Below are 20,248 nucleotides of genomic sequence, written 5' to 3'. Positions count from 1 at the left end.
CCCTACTGCTTCCCGCAGTAATGTCACAGCTCTGATGGACAGAAGCACAGTGGAGTGGTGTTTGTCATGGTGGGATTTCCAGGAACAAAGCTCAGGACTGTGACATCCGTGCTGGAAGGTGGTGCTCTGTTTATTCAAAGCACCCACAACAAGATTGCTCCTTCCAGAAGCTTTAAAGCTGCCTGGTCCAACAGGGACCATGCTGATATCCCTTGGGTGGTCCTGGTTTGTCTGGTGGGGATCAATAATTTCTCATTAGGTGTGGGTGTACAGGTAGGGAACAGGTTGACCTTGCTGTTTGAGCTAATCACTCACGTGTCTTAATTTTCCATTAGATGACTGCTGTAATGTGTAAGAACACAGTGCCCTCCTCACATCAATCCTGTGCAGTCCCTACAGCCAGCCTCAGCATTCCTGCCTCCTTACCCCTAACAGGACAGCTGTAAAGCCCAACAGATGCATTTGGCAGGCAGACTCATTTTCCACAGTAATTCCCAACCTTTAGCCCCAGGCAGAGCATGATACACCTGACCATCCTTGCCTTGCTACTGCCAGCCCAAACTGGGCTGAAAAGCACCAAGCAAAGCTGGGGGTGTGACTGGCTCCTCATCCCCTCAGGAGGGGCAAGAGGGAGTCTTGTTTGTCAGTGCACTCCCCATGCTGACTGGTTCATGAGCAAGACAGAGCAGCTGAGATCCAAGGGACCTTTCCACTACCTCCTCCTAAGGAAGGGCATTTTTGGTCACTCCCTGAAATGCTGATTCACTTCCCTGGCAGAAATTCAGGCATGTAGCAGGGCTGTTGGTGTGCCAAGAGCTTTTTCTCTATTAGAGAAAAGCTGTTATTAGGCTCAGAGCCATTTTGGGGCCAGGTTTAGCTTCAGTTTGTCTCCAGCAATGTCAGCTCAAACTCTCTGGGGTTAGATGAAGATTGGTAAATCTGCAGAAGTAATTGGTTAATCTGATCTGAAAATCCTTTTCTGCCTAGGTAGGAAAGTCACAACATCCCATCTTTCCCCAAAGAAAGGGAGAGGGTTGCAGCCCATCTCCCTCTGCCCATACCAGGGAGGAGCTATTCCACTCTGCTCCTGTTCCAAATCTTTGTCCATAGCAACAGGGGTTTGGAGCTTGGGAAGTTTCATTTCCTGCTCTAAAACTCATCCTGGGCTTTTTGTTGGGAGGGTGGGGCAGAAGAATTAAGGGAGGAGATTCATCTCTTAAAAATCCCGTTTGATATTTAAGGCTTTTCCAGCCTTTTTAAGCTAATGATGACAACATTCACTGCTATCTCTTCCCATCCTATGTTGTGCTTCCTACTCATATCCTGCCTGGGTATTTTTGGCTATTTGTAACAATTCATTTGAGCTAAACTTGGCACATGGAAAATCGGCCCTGAGTGTCACTGCAGGAAAACATCCAGTTTAACCAGCTCAGTGGTGGCTCCTGGAGTTGTGGTGGGGCTCAGGTCAGCTTTTGGTCTGAAAACATCACTTGAGCTTTTTTAGTAGTAGTCTATTGTAGCTTTTTCCTTCTGTAGTTGGTATTTTCATATATATTATCATGGTAGATAAAATTTTAAATGGAAAAATGGTGATTTATCCCTTCCCTCTGAAAGGCAGAAATGGGAGTTCATGCAAAGGGATTTCTGCTGTCCATCACTGATTTGTTTTACATGCAAAATGCTGAAAATTTTGGATTTTCACAGAGGCCCTATAGGAACCATAATATCCACTGATGGCATAAAACACGTTCTACTTCAAAATACTCACACCCAGCTGAAGGATGCCCTGCTCTGTTTCTGGGGTCAGAAGACAAGATGTACAGTCACAGGAAATCACTGGGTTGATTTCCAATGTTTGGGCTTTCAGTGAAGCTGTGGATGGGACCACAGAAGGGTTTTTCAGCCTGAACATCCAGTTACCCAGTAACCAAAACAGTCCCAGGAGAGCTCATTCCAAAACCAAAATAAACCCCATTCCCTTTGCCCTTTGTTCTGTATAGAATAGAAGGATGTGTGAGGCTGGGTTTATCAAAATAATTCAAATGGCAGTTTCTAATCTTGCGGTGCAGAATTGTTTTAACAATCTTGCCACAAAAAAAAAAAAAATTAATCTCTTGCAAGGGTGAGGAGGAAAAAGCACAATTGGTCCATGCAGAGGCTGGGATGGGAGTCTGAGCTGGGCCAGGAGGAACCAGACTGATTCCAGGGCTGGGAAGGGGAGAGAAGAGTTTCCTGCAGTGCCTTAGAGAGGAAAGGCTTCTCTGGCCACTACTGTGTGCCCACAGGGTCTTTGGCATGGAGATTTCCAGTTCCAAAGGCTAAAGCTGTGCAGGGCACATGAAGGACAGAGTTTCTGCTCTGGGAACCCCAGCACTGTGGAGCAGGTTTGCCCAGGGAGGTTGTGCCATCTCATTCTTGGAGATTTTCAAGAACAGCAGGAGTGAACTGTGCAGCCTGCTCTGATTACAGAGCTGTCCCTGCTTGAGGTTGGACTGGAGATCTCCTGAGGTGCCTTCTGGCCTGGATAACCCTGTAATCCTCAGAGGAGGAGGTGAAAGGAGCAAGAAATCCCTTTTATGCCAGGTGTGCAAGGTGTGTGTGGAAGGATCAGGGCAGCTGGCACGCAGTGGGGCCAGCACAGGCCACATGGGTGCTCCTGCAGCCAAAGGGGAGCCAGGTGGTGTTACCATGACCTGGGGTTTAAAACCACTGAACTCTCCTTACTGGCCTGACTGTCACTGGGGTCTGATCCTTACATGAGCCACAGGTTTATGCATCCCCTCTGGAGAGAGAAAGGCTGGCAGGAGCAGAGTTGTGCCTGAACATACACACTGGAGAACCTGGTATATTCTGGGAGGGTTGTTCTGAAGGGAGGGACAGGGGGCCCTGAGAGCACAGGAATATCTGTGGTCTGGGAAGGACAAAGGGCTGTTCCTGGTGCTCCCCAGCCAGGTGCTCCTGAATCCTGCTCTGGGGCCTACAGCTGAGCTCATGGATGCTCAGGGATGGCATGAGCTACCCTAGTGCTCCTTTAGCTTGAGTTGCCAGGAGGATTCCAAGAGAAGGAGCTGTGTGTCCATCACCCACATGGCACTGGAGCACAGCATGGCCTCTGTGGGCAGCATCCTGGCAGCCACAGGCACCTGGCAAGGGCAGATCATGTTGGAAGCAGCTCTGGGAAAATACCAGGGACTGCTGAGGATGGTGGCAGCCCAGATCTCCCCCATAACCTTCTCCTGCTCCACATCATCCTTCTCACCTCTGACTGTTTGCTCACCAGCTGTTGGCAGGCAGGGAGAAGGGATCAGGGAGCAGGAGTGTCTCCAGGCTCGTGCCAGGTGTGGAGCAGATGTTCTGGGACCTGTCTGGTCTAGTTTGCACGTGGCTGTGGCAGGGCTTTGGCTGCTTGGCTCATTTCAGGCCTCCCTTCCTGGGCTCTGACTAAACCTGTACAACATTTCCTTCCACTGGGCAGTCACTGAGGCCAGAGCTCCTCTCCTCCCTTCCATCCTCCCTTTGGCTCAGAGGAGCCAGGAGCAGCTGCCTGAACATGGGGTGGTCTATCACCTCTCCCATCACCTGCCCTTAGTTCTGCTTGGTGGCAGGCTGGGGACACACATGGCTGCAGCACTCATGGATACCTGGAGGAGAAGCCAGGAGCAGGACAGGAGCACAGGAAGCCTCTCTGCATTTCCCAGCCTCCAGCAGTGAGAGTGAAGAGCTCCTGGTGCCCTTTTCCATCCCTGAATTTCTCCAACTGCATTTGCCCAAGCTCTGTAAACTCTAGCCATCCTGAATGGCCTGTGGCAGGATGCTCCGTGCTTGGCTCTGCACGGTGCTCTCAGCCACCTCCTTTTGTTCCTGCTGCACTCACCAGCTGCTGGTTTCATGGGATGCCCCCCAGCTGTGTCAGCAGGAAGCAGCTGGTCCCTCATTCCCTGTCTCCATGCCACAGGCTGGATCACAGATCTCAAGGAGAGCAGCGTCTCAGTGTCCCCCTCCCAAGCTGAAGAGCACTGGAAGTTTCAGGACTGAAGTCACAGATACAGGGGCTGCTCCTGGTTTGTTTTTAAGCTCAGAGCAGACACAGCAGCAGCAAAAGGTGCTTCCTTGTCAAGAGATTGCTCGGGCAGCCGATGGCCCAACCACACCTTGGGTGTTACCTGCTCGTTCTGGCAGAGACCAGCAATGAGCACAGCTCTGGTACATTTGCTCTCAATTTATCCTGTTGAACCTGCTCCTGCCTCGCTCCGTGCAGCAGCTTCTCTGACAGAGGCACAGCTTTTCTGGCTTTTTTTAAGCTTCTGAAACTTTATCAACCTATTTTCCAAGCAGTAGCAACTCACAGCAAACCTGACGGTTCTTGAAGTTATCCCTGAGAGTCTTTCATGCTACTTTTACACTCCTGCCCTGCACCTTCTGTTGCAAAACAAACAAGGGGGAAAAATCCAACCCAGTATTTTCCTTGTGTTTTGACTCAGGCTTGAATGCCAGGTTGGCATGAGCATGTACCTGGATGCTGGACTAGAGCCTTCCTTCACCAGTTGGGTTCCCTGCTGTGGAAACTCTGCAGGGCAGCTGGAGATTCCTAACTTACTCTCTTTAGGGATCACAGAAACATAGAATAAATAGATAGAATCATGGAATCAGCCCTTTGACTTCAGTGGGTCAAAGTGTCATTTCCATGGCTCAGATGTACCCCTCCCCTCCCACAGTTTGGCAGGGTTTCTGCTCTCCTGAACTGAAACAGAAGTGAATCAGAAATGTGCCTGCCTGCATGACCAAGTCTCAAACCCATCAGGAGATCAGGCAGAGATGCTGGTGCGCAGGTACCTGGTGGTGCAAGACTGCTTCCCCCACCAGCCTGAGGGCGTGGACTCTCCTCTCATGGGGAAGTGGATTATGCCTGTTAAAGTCCACATAACTCCAACCAGAGGATTTGTTTGTGTGCAGTCTGGGGTACCCTCTCCATCTCAGAAATCCTGCCTGTGTCACATATCAGGGGATAGTGTGCAAAACCCTTTCCTGGACTGAGGAGCCACCCCTACTACCTAACCTTACCTCCACTCCTGCACAGGCTGCCTGGGTACATGTTATTGCCCTTCCTTTTCCAAGGACTTTTGAAAGTCCCATATCTCAGGCCAGAAGCCATGCTGAGAGCAGCAGGTACCAAAAACAGGACAAACTGCCTGGCTGTGTGAAAGTCAGAGTTACAGGTTAACCCGCGGGAATGGCCACAGACAAGGCCATTTGCTTCTGCCCCAGAGGAAGACATTAATATCTTCCCAGAGAAAAGAGGTTTTAATTAGTGCTCCCTTCTGCAAAGAGCCCAGCTCTCCTCCTCTGTCTCCTCAGCTGAACACAGCTATAATTAAGAGGCAGCAGTGTCAGGAATGAGAGTAGGCTCCAGCCTATGATTTATTAAGGGATATCGTGGGTGCAAATTACCTTTCTCTCTTCTCCTCTCCCTGGTGTTTTTATGAAGTGAATTTGCTGATAAAAGGATTGTCTCAGGCTCAGGCAAATGGACACCTCTGTGTTTATCTCGGCACAGACAGTGAAGTCACTGCTTTGCCTCCGTAGAGTCGCCACTGAAAGCCTCAAACCTGATTTATCATGTCATAAATTGAATGGTTTGGGTTGGAAAAAAGTTCCATTTCCCTTTATGGAAAATGGACCATGCCCTGTCCCTCCCTTCCACTAGGCCAGGTTGCTCCAAGCCCTGTCCAGCCTGGCCTTGAGGACTTCCAAGGATGGGGCAGCCACAGCTTCTCTGGGCAACCTGTGCCAGGGCCTAAGCACCCTCACAAGGAAAAAGGGAGTTTGGAGTACCTGGAAGAGTTTGTATCCACAAGTCACAATTCCGGCTGGCAGCACGGGTGGGACAAGGATTGACCCAAGAGAGTCCTGATGGTGGCAATGAGGAATGAGTGACAGACTAGGACAAGCCACTGGCATGTCCACAGCAGTGAGGTGGGTCAGGTTTGAGATCCACCTTGTATTTGCTGGTGAGGGAATCTGGAGCCACCCTCAGCTCTAGTTCCAGCAGCCATCATTTGTAAGAGATTCTCAGCTCCCAGATGATTCCCACTTCAGTCCATCCTGAGTGACAGGGTAGCTAGGTGTAAACAGTCTGGGGGAGGGTGGTGTTGACTCAGCCTGATCCCAATCACATCCCACCAGCAGCACTACTTCACTTTCTGAATCAGCTGTGGTGCCTGAACTTTGGTTTATTGCCATTTGGATGGGCTGCACTTTACCTTTGTAGGATATAGATCTGGACAAGTTGAGACTGATAAGACAGAGGAAGGGAAAAAAGAAAAAAGGAAGCAGGAAGGACTAAACTTAAATTCAAATCATGAAAGCTTTTGGGAGTCAGTGCCCCAACCAGAAACCAAAACTAAATAACCAAAAATAATAACCAGAAAATTCTTCCTGTCCCACTCCAAGGCAGTGCTGAAAGACCTCAGACCACAAATGTGGAGCGTTCCTGTTCCACCAGCCATGGAAAGTTCTGCCTTCTCCTGGGGCAAGGCTAGGTTGGAGGCCCATGAGGGCTCATTTTGTGCCACACCTGCCCATCACGACAGCCAAGGCTGTTGCAAAATCCCATCCTGTCACCCTGAGGGTGCTCAGCTCCTCCATTACAGCTGAAATTGCTGCTAGAAGCCATGGCATTGTCCAGGGAGTGGGAAAGAAGAGGTGAATAGGTGGGCTAATACCTCGACAGTGAAACCCCAAGTGTGGACTGGATGGGGGAATGTGCCCCTGGCACTGGAGATGAGGATTTCCCACATGTGAGATGTGTTTGCCCATCTCAGCAGGACAAGGAGAACCTTTGTGGGAGATGCTGGTGCGAGGGGTTGATTTGGACCCTCCTCTGAAGGCAGGGATGGATGTAAGGGCACAGAGCATCCCAGGAAGGGTTGAGCTCTGTGCCAGACAGGCTGGAGCAGCCCAGCCTCTGCCACCAGCCTCTTCCCTTGTGAGGGTCCCTGCATCCCACTGTGCCTGCAGGAACAGGCACCTCCAGGCCTCACCTGGTGCTTCCAACCAAACCAGGGCCCCAGCAGCTTGTCTGGGCGCTTCAGTCCCTGTCCCAGGGCAGCTGAGCAGGCAGAGCCTGTGACTCCCCACTTCTTCCCGGGGGTTGGAAGCTTTTGTTCTGTTCCTCGGCAGAACCTCAGTGGCAGTGAGCACGTTGCAGAAACGCCCTTGGGAGCACTTGGGGAATGGGAACAAGGGCTGGGCTCTCCTGGGGAATTGCAGTTCAGGTGGATGGGAAATATCTCCAAACCAGTCCAGCTCAGCTACACACCCTTCCCTCCCTTCTTAATTGCAATTCTTCCTAATTTATCTGGATTACCAGGAAGTAAAATGCCAGGACTTTTTTGGTTACCCCCCTGGCATCGTGCATTTCAATTTTGGAGGCGGTACTGTCGCCAGCCCAGGAGAAAGGAAAACTCTCTCTGCCTTGGGAAAAGACAAACCCTCACCTATGTGCAGAGGCGGCAATGTCCATGTGGGAGCAGCTCTCCCTGGATCCCCTTTCTCTCTTAACACCTAAATATTTTAGGGATGGGTGGCAGCATATTTTTCCCTCACCCTGACATATTAAACCCACTGCAAACAGACAGATAAGCTGTTCACAGCCTCCCCACTCCATGAAAATCCTTCTGCTCTGCTGCACTCCTAGCTATGGTCTTGTGGGCAGGTGGAGATCCAGAGCCAAACTGTGCTCTCAGGCCTCCTGGGCCTCCTTGGGGGGGTTGGATCTCATCTCCTGCATCTCTCAGGTGTGGTACAGTGCCTGGCACCATTTCTGATGGTGCAAGGATTCCCCTACAATGCAGTCAGATGAGCAGGGAGGGTTTCCTTCCCTTCCACCCTTCCCCTCCCTTGCAGTGGGAAACATAAACACCTCCTGGGCGGGTAGATGGGTGTTTCTGATCACCTGCAGTGCCTTGGCCAAACAGGTGGTTCAGGAGTCCATGCTGGCAGAGCCAAGTGCTGTTGGAGCTGCTGGCACTCCATGGGAGCTGCCATGCCAGGCAGACACTGAGCTGCTGGTAAAGCTCTAGCAGAGTGCAGGAGGTCATCCCTGTCGCTCCAACAAGTTGTAGCAGTGGACTTTACTTGGCATTTCTGCTTGGGGTCACTAGGCTAGGCTGGAGAATTTTCCAAGGGTGATTGTTTTATTGCCAATGACACCAAACTTGCAAGCTAAAGGCCGTGCATTCCTGTCCACCCTGGAGGAAAGGGCAGCGCTGCTGACTGCACTTGTGGAAAGGAGTCATGAGCCCTGATCAGCCCCGTTCAAGGACTAAAACACTGAGTCTTCTTCAAAACCACAAACCTGCCCTGGCCCAGCACTTCAGAGAGACCATGGCATGGAAAGGAGAAAGCCAAGAGTGTGACAGAAAGTGCTCCAAAGCAGCAGTCCCAGATCCAGCCCTCTGGGAATAATACTCCAAGAGTCCCCCACACACTCAGGACTTATTTCATATGGATGTTTCTCAAGCCCACACAAGCCAACACATTTGTTCTCACTGTTTCACTCCTTTCCTTTTTGCCACAAGGACTGAAACCTCCCCAGTCCTACAGTGCATTAGTGTCTCTTCTGAATCTTTCTTTTCCAGAATGACCCTATGAAAAGCATTTTGTTTGCCAGCACATTCCAAGCCATCTCATCCAGCGGCAGATGCCAACAAACCTCTGGCAGGTTTGGCCCTGCAACCATGCCCCAGCAGGGTCTCCTCTCAGGATCCACAGCCTGGCTGAGTGACCATAGCAGAGCAAGCAGGACAGGGCTCTTCCTGTACAACCCTTCCCTGTCTCTTCATGCCCTTGGATGAATCCAGGCAGGCAGCCATGACAATTTGTCACAGCCTGACAAAATGGTGGCTGCTGTGACATCACCAAAGACAGCATCCGCTCTGCAGTGTCCTTCACAGAATCATCATGGTTGGAAGAGACCTTTGAGATCATCTAGTCCTACCCTTGACCCATCACTCCATCCATGGGAGTTGGGCAGATGGAGACCCAGGAGCAACAACCTGCAGGGCTATTTCAGGCTCAAGGCTGGGCTTTGTCACTCTGACTGATGGGGAGTGGTTTGCAGTCAGCAAAGGTGGGCACTGAAGGCACATTCTGTCTGCCCCTGCGATACCTATCCTGTGGCTCAGAAGACATTTCCTGCTGGTGCTGAGCAGGATCCCTGCTGCCCTCCTCTCTCATGGTGTCTGTGTCCACCCTGACATGTGGGGTGATGGCAGAGGGGCAGAAAGCCAAGGACTCAAAGCTTGTCTTGGCAAACTGCTCCATGGCCCCGCGCGAGCAGTGCGCGCACGTCACAGCCATTCTCCGGCGTCACTCACAGCTGCTCCCTTCCCGGGACTTCACCGACAGCCAGTTCAACAATGCTGGTGCCAAACTTTTCCTTGGGTGCCCAAAAACATCCCCTGTTCCTCTAAGCTCTATGATTACATGACAAAGCCACCCTGCCCTGATGAGTACAGCAGAGTAGATCCTGCTCTAGACCACTTGGAGAGCTGAGGCACAGCTGGGACAAGACGAGCTCCTTCCCAAGGCTTCAGCTGCGGAAACCAGCAGCAGGAACAATGCAGGCCTGACCACAGTGGATCTGAGCTGTAGTGTTGTCCCAAACACCAGCTCAAGCCTTGGTTTTAAACATGGCCAACCAACGACCTTTGCCTCTCACAGACACCTTCCCACAGTGGATCCCAAGTCCCTCTTCCCAGTCTTGTTTTAAAGGGCTCCTTGGTTCAGCACTGCTGCCTGCCCTTTCTGTCTGTGAAGGACTAATTTTCCTTCTTAATCAACCGAAAACTCACAGAGCAAAACAGAGCCGGGAATGTGCTGTTGCCTGTGGCATCCGCAGGCAAAACCATGCGTGGGTCCCTGCTGTATCAGCCGGGGGCTGAGCCTCTGTCTGTCACTTCTTAACACAGAAAAAGTCCTTTTTGGGATACATGCCAGCCAAGTTCAGGCACTCCTGGATGAGCAACTACCAATGGATCTGATCCCTGCTTTTGGAGCAGCCCAGCAACACAAGCGTTAACTCCCTGTTGCCCTAATTACAGCAGGGCAATCAACGAATTTTACTACTGTGCTGTGTCACAGTTATTTCCAGTATTTGAAAATAATGTCAGTCACATCATTTGTCCCTGAGCCTTGTCCTCAGTGGAGTTTGCACCAGCATTTTCCAGGAAAATAAGAGAAAGGGGATGGGAATGCTGTGACTCGTTAACGTAGATGAAATCTCCTCAGGAGGCAGAGCTGTCACGAGAGGGAACAGGGCAGCTCCGAGCTTCCCTCAGTGCTGAAATCGGGTGGCAAATCCTACCAAGACGAGGAGTAAGGAGAGCTGGCCCACCAAAACCAGCAGCTCTTTGAGGGGCCCGGAGGGGAACGGCCTGAAATTCTACACATTTCCCCAAAAGAGGAAACCCCGAGGTTTGCATACAAACAGCTGCTCAAAACTACGTCTCTAGACTTCATTAGGAACAGAAAAAATGCCTCGTTCTGTGCCAAATGGACATTTTGCTGCCAAGAAAGTGCCACCTACTGGATCTCAGCAGGTGGGGAATCACCAGGACGGGGAAAAAACTCAGAAAACACAATGCTGGGGAAAGTACGTTTTTTCATATTTTTTAACTAAAACAACAGAAAACTACACTGATAGTTCTCCCAGCCACAACCCCTCTCCAGCCATTCTCCCTCCACAGCAGAATCAGACAGACTTTTGAAGTGGATAAAAGCTGGGGAGGGGGATGAAATTTTAGGATTTGCAAAGAGGGACTCACCGGTGCTGAGAAGCCGCTCTCGTCTCCCGCAGTTCGCTCGGCTCCCGTGAGTTCTCTCCCGGTTTCCCGTGCCTTCCTAGTTAAATCCTGCTGCCATTCTCCAGCAGTCAAGCTCCGTGTCCTGCCTGCACAGGCTGTGAGCCCGATGCCCCGAAGGCTGAAGGAGAGGGAGTGGGAGGCAGAGCCCACCCGGCACCCCGGCTAGGGGTAGCCTTGCCGTGGCTCCCCGCTGCCCTTTCCTGCCGGTGCCGCTCGCTGCGGGTGTCTGAGAGCAGGTGACAGAGGTTCCTTGGCAGAGGAGAGAGGAGGGGAGGGATGTGGAGGCAGCGAGAGGTGGAGCTGGGACCCGGAGCAACAGGTTACTGTATAACCAGGAGCCGCTGGCCCCGGGAGCGCCGGGGGCTGCCGCAGCCTTCGCCCACTCCCCAGGCAAGGCGACCAAGAGCCCAGGAGGGACGTGTTAAACTTCGGGTTGCTTGCTCCCGAGAACATTTTGTACCCAATGGGAAGGGTGAAGGTGGCGAGGGGAGGTGAAGGAGTGCTTGGAGCTCAGTTTTCCATCGCCGGTGAGGGAGGGGACGCGCTGCCCGACCGCCTCATGGGGGGAACAAGGCACCTTTTGTGCAGCCCAGGGCTCTCCTCAGCGCTGGCTCGCCGCTTGTTTTCCTCCAGCATCGCCCCTGCCTGCTCTCCGTCTCGACGTCTGCGGCAAGGAAAGGTGTTGGGAGACGGAGGGAAAAGGCAAAGCGTCCTTTCTCTCACACTCCCCAAAGCAATCAGGAGCAGAGTCCCCTTTGGGGTACCCGCTCTGTGGCACTGCACTCCTTGGGGTTATGTGGCCATAAAACCCCTCGTTTTGCCCCAGCTCCTCCATGAAAGACAGTAAGTTTAGATGGGATACTTGGAATAAATTCTTCCCGGTGGGGATGCTGAGGCTCTGGCACAGAGAAGCTGTGGCTGCCCCATCCCTGGAATTGTTCAAAGTCAGGGCTTGGAACAACCTGGGATAGAGGAAGGTGTGCTTGGCAGGGAAGTTATCAGCTGGGTCGTACCGATGTGTCCATGGCAGGGTGGGATCATTCTGGTTAGCCATTCCTCTCCCAAAACGGAGGATTTGGGAGTGTTTTTATGGAAGTGCAGGTATCCCCACCATGCCCACGCTGTGTGTTGAACCCCTGCCATGTCCGTGTGAAGTGAGACCCCGTGTTGCTGGCCCTGCGAGGAAACAGCTGTAACTGCGACACTAGGGAAAGAAACAAGGAAAAGTTTCCCCCTCAGGACAGCGGTCTAGGAGAAGCCCAAACTCCTTAGCTTGACATTTGCTGAGTTCCCCGCTGCCGTGGGTTTCTTTGAGGGGCTTCTGCCCAGCGCAGGGCCTGGCCCGGGTCCAGGCGCCGCACGCCCGGAGGAGCCGCCCCGGTGAGTTCCTGTGGGAGGAATGCGGCCGGGTAAGCCGGGCGGGCAGGGGGAGAGCAGCTCCGGGCTGACAGCCGGGGGAGCCGGGCGGGCAGGGGGAGAGCAGCTCCCCACTGACAGCCGGCATTTCGGCAGCTCGGCTTTGACAGCACCACGACCGCTCCTGCTGCGGGAGAACACGAACCGATACTCGCTGTGACACTCCCACCCAGCGCCCCGTCATCCTCCTCGCCAGGATCCCCGGGGACAGATTGTGAAAACATGGCCAGCCCTAGGAAAGGCAGGATTTAGGGAATGCCTGCTGTAGCAGGCAGAAGGGATATCAGTCCAACACAAGAGAAATGCAGTGGGAATGTCAGCTGTGCTGGAGGCTTCTGAGCCTCAGCAGCCAGAAGGTTTTGTGCAGGAGATCCCCGCTCCCTAAAATGCATCACGGGGGTATTTCAGCAGGACTGCTGGGCTGGGCTGGGCTGACTTTCCTGGGATGCAAACAGGGAGCTGACAGGATGGTGTTTTAAGGCACTGCTTCCTATCCAGCTCCACATTCACAATGAGGACAGGGCTACTGTGAACTGCTGTGCCCCACAGCAAATCTCTTAGCTGCTCTGCAGAGGCAGCAACTTTTCCTCTGGGCAGGGAAGAAAACCACAGCAGAGCTTATTACACCTTCCCAGCTGTCCCACCTGACAGCTGGTGCCGGTGGGGGTGGGCCAGAGGCAACTGCAGAATCATGGAATGGTTTGGCAGGAGGAAATCACCCTGTGGTGTGGTGGTGGTTCCTGGCGTGGCTCCCAGGTGTGGAATCAATTGAGTGAGTGCATGTCCTTGACCTCCCTCCTTCACTGGAGCACCAGGCCACTCCAGAGGGACATCATAAAGTCATGGACCCATAACACCCTATCTCCAGAGAGACATCATAAAGTCATGGACCCATAACACCCTATCTCCCAGTATCTCCAATTTGGAAATCCCGGGAGGCTGACTTGCCTCTCAGGATCAGCCTTTTAAATCAGGTTGGCGGCAGACACCCCTGTGATGGCTGGAGAACAAAGACTTGTCGAGTAAACACCACCCAAACCCAGCTCCTCAAAATATGTGTTCCTCTAAATTTTTAATGCTGTTTGCATCCAACTTGCTTGTCCTGTTTCAGAAGGGCTGGGCCTTGTAATTAAAAGCTCCAGCGATTGTATGTCTGGCAAATGTCATCAATGGCTTCACTATGTGTGCCCTGCTTCTCCAAGCACTGGGAACGGTTTGGAAAGGAGCTGCTGGTTAGGGAAACTTCCTGAAGCTGATTCATTTTGGGTCTTTGTACCACCTCGGCATCAAGAGATGCCACCATGAAATAAGGGACACCAATACAATGACAATTCCCATTGAAAGCCTGGAAATACTTGGGATGGAGTTCCCAAGATGAAGCTTCCAGGCTTCATCTTTCATCATAGAGCACAGGGCTGTCAGCAGCAGCAGTACCCCACAAGAGTTCATGGACAATTTTATCTGGAATTGGAAAACTGCAACCAGAGCTGTCCTGCCCTTGCGAGAATGCAAGTCCAGGTTGGTGCCAGTTGAGCCTAGCAGGCACTGACAGCCAGTCAGGGCTCTGAGCAGTTGCAGCCATCAGGCCCTGCCCTGAAACGAGCCAAAAAATTAATGTTTGTTGTCCTATGTGCATATTTACCCCATGCCTCACTATCACCAAGTACTGCCACTCTCTGCTGATCCTTGTTTTTCACCCGGGTGATGGGAAGGGAGCAAAGGGTTCACCATGTTTTATAATTCATATTTTGTGTTTATTTTGTTTGTGGTGATCACTCAAGAAGATGAAGCACAGGAGCTGTGACTCAACATTAACCTGTGTGACCCTGTTTGCTGTATCACCTGCATTCAGGTAAAAATTCCACTTTGCAATATTCCTTTCAGAACCTGTCAGTTGTTCTGTGGGCAGACCTTCGTGTAAGGCAGGTGCAAACACCAGGAAAAGTTTGCTTTTTTTTGTGCCCATCCAGGAAGAGTTTTGCTTGTGTGCTTTGATCGTTTATGGGGCAGGGACAGCTCGGTATGTTGGTCACTCCTTGGAACAAGCATGTGATGGCACATTCCATCATGCCAAGCAAATCTGGGAGGACAAATAGGTGGGGGCTCCATTCAGGCAGATTAAGCCCATAAACATTTGGTTGTTCCATTTCCTGGGTGCTCCTTAGCCCCAGTTCTGCTGTGATGTTTCTGTGGGAACAGCAAGGGCTGGCTGGGCTCTGGCTTAGCAGGACCTGTCCAAGGGGATTTGTGCCAGTGGGGACTCTGACTGTGACTGCCAGGTGGTGGAATGTGAACAGAACTTGCTGTTACCTGGCCTGGGAGTAGAAAGGTTAGGGTTAGATGGGACTTTAAACCTCATCTCCTCCTATTCCCCTGCCAAGGGAGGGACACCTTCCACTAAATCACATTGCTGCAAGTCCCATTCAGCCTGGCCTTGGACACTTCCAGGGATCCAGGGGCAGCCACAGCTGCTCTGGGCAACCTGTGCCAGGGCCTCAGCTCCCTCTGAGTCACAAATTTCTTGCTGGTATCTCATCGAAACCAATCCTCTTTTGGCTTGACACCACTTCCCCTTGTCCTGTCACTACATGTTCTTGTGAAAGGTCCCTCTCTTTCTTGTAAGCCCCTCTAGATACCAGAATCCTTAAGGTTGGAAAAGCCCTCTGTGATGATCAAGTCCAAGCACTGAATGACTGAGGGATGAAATTGGGCCCTTCCACAGAACTTGTGTGTCTTTGTGCCTTTCCACCCCCACCAGAAAGCAAAGAGCAGTGTGGCTGAGGTGCCACAGGCCTGCACCCCACAGTTTTCATCCCCTGGTGATTGCAAATTAGCTCAGACCTTCCCAGGGCAGGAGAAGGGGTCACACACAGCAGCAGGATCAGGATCAGAAGAGGCTTCCACACACATCCAGGCTTGCCCAAGTCTTCCTTTGGATGACTTAGCTGGAGCCCAAGATCTGAACAAGATTGTTCTGCATTTCAAACACTCCTTAGATCTACACCATTATTTATTTGAATGAATAAATAAATACAAAAATAGGAAATTCTGAATATAAAAGGGGCTTCTTCAAAAACCCAGGAACTCCCAAAGCTTTCCATTAACACATATTTTTGAGACAATAAAAAACTCTGCACTTGCACCAGTTAGAAGTTAAGATAGACTTGAATATAGTAATTTTTGCAAAATAGTAGAAATAAGCACTGAATAGAAATAAAACTGCCAACATTCTGTTGGACTTTCAAACAGGACAGAAGGGAGAATGAATGGTGAATGGTTTTGTTCATTTTAAAGCCATCCTGTCTAACCAAACATCCCCTCACATAGTAAGAACTGGCTGCCAAACCTTGTGGCTTGGCTCTCCAAGTATGCACAAAACCCAGTTCCACTCTCCCCCGCTGGGATACATCAGGTTCTGCCCTACTAAAGTCAGGGAAATTACCACTGAGGTCTGGAAACACAAATGAGAGCAGAAGAGCAGCTGTGCCCTCAAACACGGACGTGTGCGTGGCAAGGCACAAGTGAGCCCTGGCCTGATTCATTTCTGTGTCACTTGGGCTGCATGTCGCTCCTGTGCCATGAAAACTGCCACCATGCCAGCAGCACTGCCTCCTGTCCTGTGCTGGGAATGGATATTTAGTGCTGACCCCTGCTGAATGCCAGAGTGTTAAGTATTTTGTGATTCACCCCTTGCCTTTGCCCATAAATAAGCCAGTGGTGAACAGAGCTCCTGGGCGGGACATCTATGTCCCCAAAACTTCTCATTTAACCAGAGAGAAGCTTTCCAGGGTTTTTCTATACAAAGGAATTCAGCAGTGGACATGAAGCCCCACTCTCTCTGAGAAGGAATGTGTGGCAGGGTGTGGGAAGGGCCGGGCTCAGCTGACAAAGGCAGCGATGGCCGTGACCTTGAGCCCCGACTCGAGCGCGTAGGCCGCGAGCAGCACGGCGTTGAGGAGCACGTCTGCCCACAGCACGTAGCTCTGCCACAGCAGCAGGTACACACACAGCAGCACGCTGCCCACCGTCAGCCCCAGGCTCAGCCCCAGAGGCCCCTCTGCTTCCGTCAGGTTACCCTTGAAACCTGCAAGGAAACAGAAACCAAAAGTCCAAAACAGCTCAAGCTGTAACTAGAAAATATTCCTGCTCAAAAAAGGCCCCAGTTGTGACTTTGCTCTTACTGAATCCTATAAAAGCTCAAAATGTATTGAAATACCAGCCTGAATCAAAGCTCTGCCAGGAATCAAACAACAAGCCCAACATCAATGGACAATCCATTTCAAAACAGGAAAACTGACCAAAGTTAATCTAAGTAAGTTCATCAGTTGATAATCACAGCCAGGGAACCTCTTCTTACCACAGAGAATCAGTTCTGAAGCTGCATCGTTCTGAGCACTCAGCTTCAACCATCAAACTCTTCCTGAGCCCTTCAGCCCTGCACTCAATGTGGTGACCTCGGTGCACTCCTGGAGTCTAGTCCTCATTTTCAAGTCTTATTTCCTTCTAATCTATTCCTGTTCCAGATGACTGACATTGTGGAGAAGCTGTCCTCTCTTCTGTGCAGCTTATTTCCAAGCTCAGTTCAGTAGATTTTGGTGTTTAACTACACTGGAGTTGAAACCTACCTCTTTATTCATGGATCAGGCTCCATAAATACACAGAGATTTAAAGCAGTGGAATAAATCCAGCTCTAAAGCCACTCAGATTGATTCAAGGGCCCCACCCTGCATCCTTAATATGCCTTTGGAATATTAAGCAGATTTTAATAGTAATTTGGGTTTTTTAAAAATTTGACTTGAAGAAGTTTTAGCAAGCTTTGGACAAGGTCAGGAGGCTCTCCCCACCCTTCTGTCTTAGTGAAAGGAAGGTGTTGGTGCTTGCAGGTGTCCTCAGGGGAGAAAGGAAAGGTGCAGGGGTCTCCAAATATCTGCTCAACTGACAGCCCCCATTTCCAAATGATTCATGTTTACAGATTACAATCCAGTTGCACTGATAACATGACCTACCCAAGTACAATCGAGGCACTTCCAGAATGGCCATAAGGAAAAGCACGGCAAGATCAGGAGCCAAAAAATCATCTGGATAACTGAAAACCTGACCTGGAGAATAAACCAGAGTAAATAAAGCAGGAAGACACAGCAGGACAAAACTCAGCTGTGCATCAGCACAGCCTGCTCTGGGGACAATACTCGCAACTTACTTTTGTAAATAATCATTGCAAGAGTTGCCAAGAAGTAGAAGATGTAATAAACCCCATTTACATAGAGCAGGATGTGTAAGGGAAGCGATGACAGCTGAGAACTGTTGTTAAGGATTTCTCATAGCAATGAGGTGGGGTCTCTTCCATAAAAACACCATTTCCCAGTAACCCCAAAATACACTGCACTCCCTCTTTATACTGAATGGTCCAGCTATGCCTGGCTGTGGGGAGGGTTCAGGAAGGAACTTGAGGCTGTGAACACCACGGCCTGGGATAAAAGCCTGCTGTTTCAGGCTTGGCTTTAGTTCCCTTTTTAAGGAATTTTATTTGGACTGCAGTGGGGCATCCGTTAGCCTGAGGAAGCAGGGGGGATGCATGTGTACACTGCCCCAGACTACTTCTACACTTCTCAGTCAGCCTTGAGGAAGCTGACAGAGAGTTGGCAAACTCCATCAAACTTGTGTTTGGAGAAGAGGTGGCTCTGTGCAGCAGCCAGGCCTTGCTCCTGCCCACAGCATGGAAATGCTTTGCTCCATACCTGTCTGAGCTCAGCTTTGAGATGCAAATTCCTAAGAAACAGCCTTAATTCACTCCCCTCTCTCCCCCAGACTTTTTCAAATCCTACAAATATCTCCAAGCAGGGATTTCATCCCAGGCATCTTTTACAGGAACTGCCCATCCCGCTTCTAAACCCACCCACGCGCCGTGGATGGATTCCAGTTCCCAGAGCAGCTCATTTTATTAACACAGAACCAGGTTTGGGGGTTTTTCCAGTTGAAGGAAGGTGGAGCAAAAAAAATTACTAGATAGGTTCTAAGCATGGAAATCTCCAGAGCCAAGGGTGTCTCCTCCTTGGAGGTTACTTGGATCTTGGCAGGAGTAAAGGTGGGGTAACTTACTGTAAGAGAGGAGGAAGTTACTGCTGAGGGCTGCTTTTACTACCCCTTGGTAGCTGTGTCAGCTGCCTGTGAGCTGTGATGAAGGGGGTGTGTCCACCAGTCCATAAATGCAATTTTTAACCTCCTTTCTGAAGAAAATGGGTTAAATCATGACTGCAGGGGGGCTAAATCATGACTGCAGGGCTTCTGCAGGAGCAGAGCCCATGAGGAGCAAATCCCAGCTAAACCTGCACCAAACATCTTCCATTGGAAGCGACGTGGTCCCAGTAGTGCTTCCTGTGGATGACAATGACAGAAAATTCAGGAGCACAGACCCAGCAGTGAGCAGAGTTACTGGACAGAAGACAGGAATCCACTTGAGGCAGTCTTCTCCAGGAGTCTTGCATGGAGGGAGCAGTGGTACAGAAAGGATACAATCTCTGACGTTCTTCCTTTCCATGGAGAAGGAGAAAACAAAGAGAAGAAAATATGTCTAAATCCAGAAACATTCTAACAATGGTATCTAAATTCTGAATCTCTTTTTTCATCTCCCAGGAACATTTATTTTGTAGACTTCAGGTTCCAAAAATAACCTTTTCAAGTAGATGAAGTCTCAAATAATTTGGGGAAAATCCCTACTGGGAAAAGCCACTTTCATTGAGGAACTTTAGGCTCTTTCAAAGCCTGAAGGAGTGCACAGACATTATCCAGAACTTGTTCATCCTGTCCTGTCCTAGCAGATGACACTTCATCCCCTCTAACTATGCAGGAAGGAGGTGAACATGGGATCCATTTGCTTGTAAATTGTGAGAAAGTTTGTGGAGAACACAGGGCTCCCGGGTTCCTCTAAATACCATCCCTCCAAATGTCATCTCTCCAAACCAGTTCCCTTCACAAAGTCATTCCACATCCAACCTCAGTGTGTTCTGACGGCCCACAGAAATCAAAGCAAGTATTCCCAATGATCCAACCAACACATTTCACTTTTTTCCTTATTATCTGCAAAAATCACATAAAATTCCCATGCAACAGGATGGCACCAACCTACTAAAGCACCTCTTGAGTTCCTCATTAATATGCTCAGCCTCTCAGACACATGAGGAATTGCACAGTTGGGATTTCTGTTCCAGGGAGAGAAAAACCTGTGAAAGGCCATTTCATCTGTCTGCTCAGGGATAGCTCATCATTGTCACACCACCATCCTCATCCCTGTGTTCCTGAGCTCAACGTCCTCTTCACCTCAGAATTTTATGCATTTAGACCCAAATTAATTCCCCCTAACTCCAGGCAGCTAATTAAGGTGTCCAGTTTGGGAACACAGTGCGAACAGGCACATGATTTTAGGTGATTCATGTGTCCATGATCTGAAATGTCTCCTGGACCTGATCCTCTCCTCTCAGCTCTCTGTACAGGGACTGGGGGCTCCCAGCACCCATCCTGTCCCTTGGGAGTGACAGGACAAGGGGGAATTGCTTTGATACTGGGAAGAAATCCTTCCCAGGAGGGTGCTGAGGCCCTGGCACAGGATGCCCAGGGAAGCTGTGGCTGCCCCATCCCTGGCAGTGTCCAGGGCAAGGCTGGATGGGGCTTGGAGCAGCCTGGAGTAGTGAAAGGTGGATGAGTTTCAAGGTCTCTTCCAACCCAAACCATTCCAGGATTCCATAATTCTATGTTCATTCAATATCCAGAACTGCAGCTACAACACTGACACTGAATTGTATAACAGTCAAAGCCATGGAATTCCCACAGGGAACTCCGAGTGAATTCCCTCAGGGCAGTTCCCCATCTTTATAAGTGAACTCTTCTTTCCTTAATCCTTTCCCGGAGAGGGCAGTGAGCCTCCTGCAGCTGCTCCAGGCGGGGATGGCAGCCGCAGATGCTGAGGATGT

General features: G+C 50.6%; 2 protein-coding genes across 2 annotated transcripts in view; both read right to left on the bottom strand.

Annotated features, from left to right (window-relative positions):
* The window catches only part of EPS8L2 (EPS8 like 2), a 47,089-nt gene extending 35,907 nt beyond the window's left edge, over nucleotides 1-11,182 (bottom strand). The window contains exon 1 of the mRNA XM_054275695.1: nucleotides 10,827-11,182. The gene's annotated coding sequence lies outside the window, so the exon portion shown is untranslated. The remainder of the gene's footprint in view (nucleotides 1-10,826) is intronic.
* Nucleotides 11,183-15,297: 4,115 nt separating this feature from the next.
* On the bottom strand, nucleotides 15,298-19,021 carry TMEM80 (transmembrane protein 80). The gene is made up of 4 exons (XM_054275765.1): nucleotides 18,795-19,021; nucleotides 17,482-17,575; nucleotides 17,288-17,380; nucleotides 15,298-16,365 (listed from the first exon to the last, which is right to left on the bottom strand). Exons 2-4 carry the CDS (start codon nucleotides 17,495-17,497, stop codon nucleotides 16,160-16,162), a joined length of 315 nt encoding a protein of 104 aa, XP_054131740.1. The 5' UTR covers nucleotides 17,498-17,575; nucleotides 18,795-19,021; the 3' UTR covers nucleotides 15,298-16,159.
* Nucleotides 19,022-20,248: the final 1,227 nt, after the last annotated feature.

Source organism: Melozone crissalis, unplaced genomic scaffold (genome assembly GCF_028551555.1).
Source record: "Melozone crissalis strain CALT ecotype California unplaced genomic scaffold, PUWL_Pcris_2 ptg000018l_1, whole genome shotgun sequence".
NCBI classification, from domain to species: Eukaryota; Metazoa; Chordata; class Aves; order Passeriformes; family Passerellidae; genus Melozone; species Melozone crissalis.
Note: the sequence above shows the minus strand (reverse complement) of the source record. Positions and strands in the feature narration are given on the sequence as shown.